A 6,000-nucleotide genomic window follows, 5' to 3' on the forward strand; every position below is an offset into this window, starting at 1 on the left:
ATGAAGCCATGTCTTTTTTTTAAAGTCCAACTCAAATGAGACCTATGTGGGTATCATAGATCCCCCTTCTGAATGCAAGTAGCACTTCTCCAGTGCCATTTATGTTCTATCCTGTGTAACACCTCACCATCCCTTCAGCCTAGCAGGATGTCTGACATACAGTTGGTACTTAGTAAATACTTGAACGTTTGGTTTCATTGAGCCATTTGTTTACATGTTTCACTGCAGCTGCCATATGAGATTGTTGGCTAAAATTAGGGTTAATGTCTCAGTTCCCTGAATAGAGTATTTCTTGTTGTGAAGTTTATTACGATACAAGGTAATTCGCCTCACCACCTTGATCTCATTAGCCAATCCTGGTCTCCTTAACATCTCAGGCTTTTATAAAGATCTTCTAACCAAGAGGAATAAGAATGTTACAACACTTTGAACTGTGGAAAAGAGTATTGAGTTTTTAAAGTTGCGTTTGAAGGTTTATTGAGACAAAAAAATGCCATTTAGATGTTTTCCTTGGACATCTAAGTAAATTATTCAGAACAAAAGAATTACCCCCTACCCATGCCATCTGACTATTTTCTTTCTTGTTTCAAGCAAATATTTTAGGGACCATAAGGAACTAGCTTATTTTGATTATGAGTTTCCCACACCTAAATCAGTTAGTGTGGGCAATTGTTTAATGTACAGAAGCTAACTATACTACCTATAAATGGCATTAGAGACTACAGCTTACTTTGAGGAAATTTCAGAGAGCTTGTTTCTTTTCACAGAAGCCCCCAAGGAAAACTTAGAATGTAAAAAAAAAAAAAAAAAGGAAATCTCTCCATTGGTCTGTCTGAATTGGGATGAAATCTCACATATTTTGTCTTAGTCATTGCAGGTATGGAAGAATATGGCACGTGTCTTACCTGGAAGCAAATAAGAATTGGTGCCTATATCACTTTTTTCTTTAATGTTTATTTATTTATTTTGAGAGAGAAAATGTGCATGCAGGGAGGGGCAGAGAGAGAGGAAGAGAGAGAGAGAGAGAGAGAGAGAGAGAGAGAGAGAGAGAGAGAGAGAGAATCCCAAGCAGGCTCCATGCTATCAGCACAGAGCCCAACATGGGGTTCAATCTCACAAACAGTGAGATCATGCATGACCTGAGCAGAAATCACGAGTCAGATGCTTAACTGACTGAGCCACCCAGCTGCCCCCTCTTTTACTATCTTTTGATCTTTAAGAAATTGCATCTATTTTCTCTCTAGGTAAAATGGTATTTAAAAATGGGTATATCAAAGGACTTGTTAGTACAAGGAAAAGCCTTTTTCTTATCAGTAACCAACTCATTAATTGCAAGGTTCAGTGAAATGTATTCCAGTTAAAGCAAATCAAGTGTAGCCCTGTAGGGTTCCATAACTGTTCTGAAACCAGAATTCAGGCATGCCCCTTCACTCTAGGTGACTTTACAACATCTCTAAAATAGTTCTTTCTCCATAAAGAGCCACCACACTGATGATACTGCACTAAAACTTCAACAGCAGACTCCTGGAAAGTCTAGAGAAATCCCGTCTCGAATCACAGATGCGCTCACTGCTACCATCTCCACTACCAGTGGAGTAGATTCTGCTGGATGCGCCCAAGGCTTGGGTGGGTGCAGATGAACCTCTGACTCCAGATTCTTCTCCTTCTGGAAGGTTCAGGCATTGTGGGAGACGAAGATGATCAGTTCCCTTCCATACACGGTGCTCTGACCAGCCAAATCTGCTTCATGCCAACTGTTCCTAATCACTCAACAGCCTCTTCCCTACAACACCAGCTCATTTCCAGGATAACTTGTTTGGGACAATTTCCCTTGCTTGCTGCTTCATGGGTCTAGAGCTTCTGCTTCATTTATCCTTCCACTTGACTTAGTTCAGAAGGCAGATCCTATGTCCTCTCGCTACCTCCCCGAGCAGCCTTCCTCCATAAGCTCCATTCCTTATTTGTCTTTAATTGTACAACTCAACTGCTTCTCATTCAGGGGTGGGGGGAGATAAAATCCTCCTCTTCTTAGATGCCACTCCTATATAAATACGCATTTTTCATTTACTAAAAGATGCTGACTTATTACAAAATGTTATTAGTTAATTCTGTCCTGAATTCATTGATAGTATGTGGTAGAGTTTCCTCCTCCAGAAATTGTCGCACATGGGTTTCTTTTGTACTCTGAAAAGCTGGCATTCTAATTAAAATATCATTTTGTTCTTTTTGGGATTTGGCATGTAGAAGAAAATGCCATCAACTAAAACAGTTAATGATTAAAGAAAGGTATAAGGCTTGAGGTGCCTGGCTGGCTCCATCGGTTAAGCGTCAGACTCTTGATCTTGGCTCAGGCCATGGTCTCATGGTTCATGAGTTCCAGCCCCACATTGGGCTCTGCACTGACAATGTTCAGAGTCTGCCTGTAATTCTCTCTCTCCCTTTCTCTCTGTCCCTCCTTGTCTCATGTTCTCTCTCACTCACTCTTTCTCAAACTTAATAAATGAACTGATAAACTTGAAAGAAGGAAAGGAAGGAAGGAAGGAAGGAAGGAAGGAAGGAAGGAAGGAAGGAAGGAAGGAAGGAAGGAAGGAAGAGAAAGACAGAAAGAAATAAGCCTTGATACTTCCCCCCACAGATATTATAGTTTAGGCCTTTTCCTAATCAGTAATCCTAATTTTGGTGTTTGTTGAAAGAGTCCTGAGTAATTTAAGAGGTGAGGTGATATCTAAGGGAGTGGAACCAAAATGAACTGTTGGACGGATTCGGTCACTGCCCATTCCTAGGAAACAATGTATATCCATGTCCTTTGAAGTTTCTATATGTCATGTTATGCTTTTTAGTAACCTACTATGTTTTATTATTTGAAAAGTATTCTATGAGAATAGACTTCAACAGACTTTGGTCAGATAGCTGCCCATCTATTGATGCCACTGGTCTTCCCACCCTATGTGAAATGTAAAAGATTTTTTAAAAATTTTATTTCTTTGAATGACCTTTTATGCTATAAATATGTTCATTATGTTTTACCTAGTTGGGTACACGATGAACGACCTCATTTTTGAATGGCAAGATGAGGCTCCTGTACAAGTGGCTGAAGGACTCACTTTGCCCCAGTTTCTGCTGAAAGAAGAGAAAGATTTACGATACTGCACTAAACATTACAACACAGGTAGGGCTTGAGCATTCTTTATTACACCTGTGACTTCTGGCTTTATGATGTTCAATATTTCTTCATTATAGTGGTAGATTAATCATGTTAACTATTTATAGCTCAGTGATTTTCATAGTCACAGCAGAAAACAAATGCATCTAAAATTTACAAATGCTTCAACTCAGTGCATGTTGTTATATAACTGATTCGTACAGGATCAAGGAAATGCTTGGTATTCAGTTATATGTATTTTTTTTCTTTTGCAAAAAGCCCATAGTTACATATAAATGATGTTTCAAAATAATTTCCTTTAATTTCTATGTGAACAATAAGATGTACTCTGTAGCTCTTCTTGGACAATATACATTGTGTTTGATAATAAAATGGAAAAAAATTGCTTTTTTTTAAGGCTTCATTTGCCTAAACTTCTCTTTTGACTATAGTGTCATGCATTTCAAGTTACTGTTATGTAAGCACCCACTACTCACGCTGACACAGTAGCCTTTTGCCTTTGAGGATAGATGTAAGATATTGTCTTTTTTTTAACTTGGAATTTTTAAAATGTTTATTTATTTTTAAGAGGGAACATAAAGGGGGAGAGGTGCAGAAAGAGAGACAGAGACAGAGACACAAGATCCTAAGCAGGCTCCAAGCTCTGAGTTGTCGGCACAGAACCTGGTACGGGGCTCAAACCCACAAACCGTGAGATCATGAGCCAAAGTCGGATGCTCAACCAACTGAGCGACCCAGGCACCCCCAAGAAATTGTATTTTTTATTTTTAATTTTTTTAATGGTTATTTATTTTTTAGACAGAGAGAGATAGAGCACAAGTAGGGGAGGGGCAGAGAGCGGGAGAGACAGACTCTGAAACAGGCTCCAGGCTCTGAGCTGTCAGCACAGAACCTGATGCGGGGCTCAAACCCACAAACCGTGAGATCACGACCTGAGCCAATGTCGGAAGCTCAACTGACTGAGCCACCCAGGCTCCCCAAATTGTTTTTAACATCAAGAATTGATAGACTTATCGTGATATTTGCACATTTATGGGATCTGTTCTCTTCTCTCAATCATTCCAGACTATTCTCCTAATATTTATTCTTGCTGCCTAAACTGTTCCTACAAATTCTGTTAAGCCACCCACAAATGAGTCATCACTTCAGTGTGGTTAGTCCATAGCCTCCCACTGGCATCAGCTGCTGCTCGTATTATTTCCTTACAGTAACTATGATGCCTCTTTGGGTCATCATTTGCCGGTACTGTGACCTGACCTTTCACTCTGCAAGGTCTTTAATCTCTTTGATCTCTTTAATGAATTCACAGTACCTGGTGAAAAAGTCACTGTTATTTTCTTAACCCAGGGATGAGGCTGACATTTAATTTAATGGGGAGTTCAAGGTTAACATCTCAACACAAAGATAAGGGCATGCAGGTCAATACCAGTGTCCTTGCTCAGCTCTCCAGGGGCAGGTACAGTGACAAGCAAATTTCAGGGAGACACTAGGAAGCATCTAGAGTTGGTTTATGTCAACGGATAGTTTCTTAGGGCTGCTGTAACAAAGTGCACAAACTTAGTGTCTTCCCAGACGCACTTCTACCTCTCCCCTTACTCTATAATTTGGCCACAGTGGCTTGCTTTCTTGTGTACACCCACTGAGTCTTGCTTTGGGGCCTTTGTATTTGCTCTTCCTTCTGTACATGCTATTTCCTGCATACATACATACTGTTATACATACATTCTCCTACACACTCTTTCCCCAAATTGCCCCAAACTGAATACTCTCACAGACTTCAGGACCAATCAAATGTTAGTTTAAATGCCCAAATGCCCCCCTTCCACTTACTGCTTTTATTACCTGAGATTTTATCTTTAATTTGTATATTCACTTATGTATTGTTTCCACTAGTGCAACAAGTTTTTAAAGCCAAAGGTTATATATAGTCAATATCTATGTTTCCAGAGTCGGCTGAAGGATGTAGATACTCAACAAATACTTGTTGAGTAAAATAAATAAAAAGTAGATTTGAACATGGAGAATTTGTCTGTACACATGAGAATATTACAACCTTTCTGCTTGGAGAAGCAGATTTACTCTAAACAGGAACTTTCCCATTAGCTCTGTATCAGCAAGCAGGCTTTTTCCCCTCCAGTTGTGTTGAGGTATAATTGACATAAAATAATAGGATAATCAGCATACAACATGATGATGTAATGTATGTATACACTGTGAAAGGATTCCCTGTATTAAGTCAGTTCACATTCTTACCCTCTTCACATTCTTACCTTCTGTGTATGTAAAATATTTACAATCTTAGCAAATTGCAATTATACAGTACAGTGTTACCAATTCTAATCACCAAGTTATCTAGACCTTGAGACCTTGTTCATCTTGTAACAAAAAAAGGTATTGTTAAAGAACTCTGTTGAGGGCTCTGAGTGGCTCTCAGCTGGTTAAGCATCCAACTGTTTTTTTATTTTATAATAGTTTATTGTCAAATTGGTTTCCATATAACACCCAGTGCTTCTTCCCACAAGTGCCCCCCACCATGACCATCATCCGCCTTCCTTCCTCCCCCTCCCCCTTCAGTCCATGGTTCGTCGTCAGTATTCAGTAGTCTCCCTTGATCTGTGTCCCTCACTCTTCCCCACTCTCTTTCCCCCTTCCTCTCCCCATGGTCCCCTGCCAGGTCTCTCCTGTTAGACCTATGAATGCAAACATATGGTATCTATCCTTCTCTGCCTGACTTATTTCGCTTAGCATGACACCCTCAATGTTCATCCACTTTCCTACAAATGGCCATATGTCATTCTTCCTCATTGCCATATAGTACTCCATTGTATATATATATA

General features: G+C 39.7%; 1 protein-coding gene across 2 annotated transcripts in view; it reads left to right on the forward strand.

Moving 5' to 3' along the window:
* Positions 1 to 6,000, forward strand: part of GLRA3 (glycine receptor alpha 3) — a 178,151-nt gene that overhangs the window by 129,654 nt on the left and 42,497 nt on the right. For both annotated transcript variants that reach the window (XM_029948110.1, XM_029948188.1), the window contains exon 6: positions 3,032 to 3,169. In XM_029948110.1, the coding sequence (XP_029803970.1) occupies positions 3,032 to 3,169 (138 nt within the window). The remainder of the gene's footprint in view (positions 1 to 3,031; positions 3,170 to 6,000) is intronic.

This window comes from Suricata suricatta, chromosome 1 (assembly GCF_006229205.1).
Source record: "Suricata suricatta isolate VVHF042 chromosome 1, meerkat_22Aug2017_6uvM2_HiC, whole genome shotgun sequence".
Lineage (NCBI taxonomy): Eukaryota > Metazoa > Chordata > Mammalia > Carnivora > Herpestidae > Suricata > Suricata suricatta.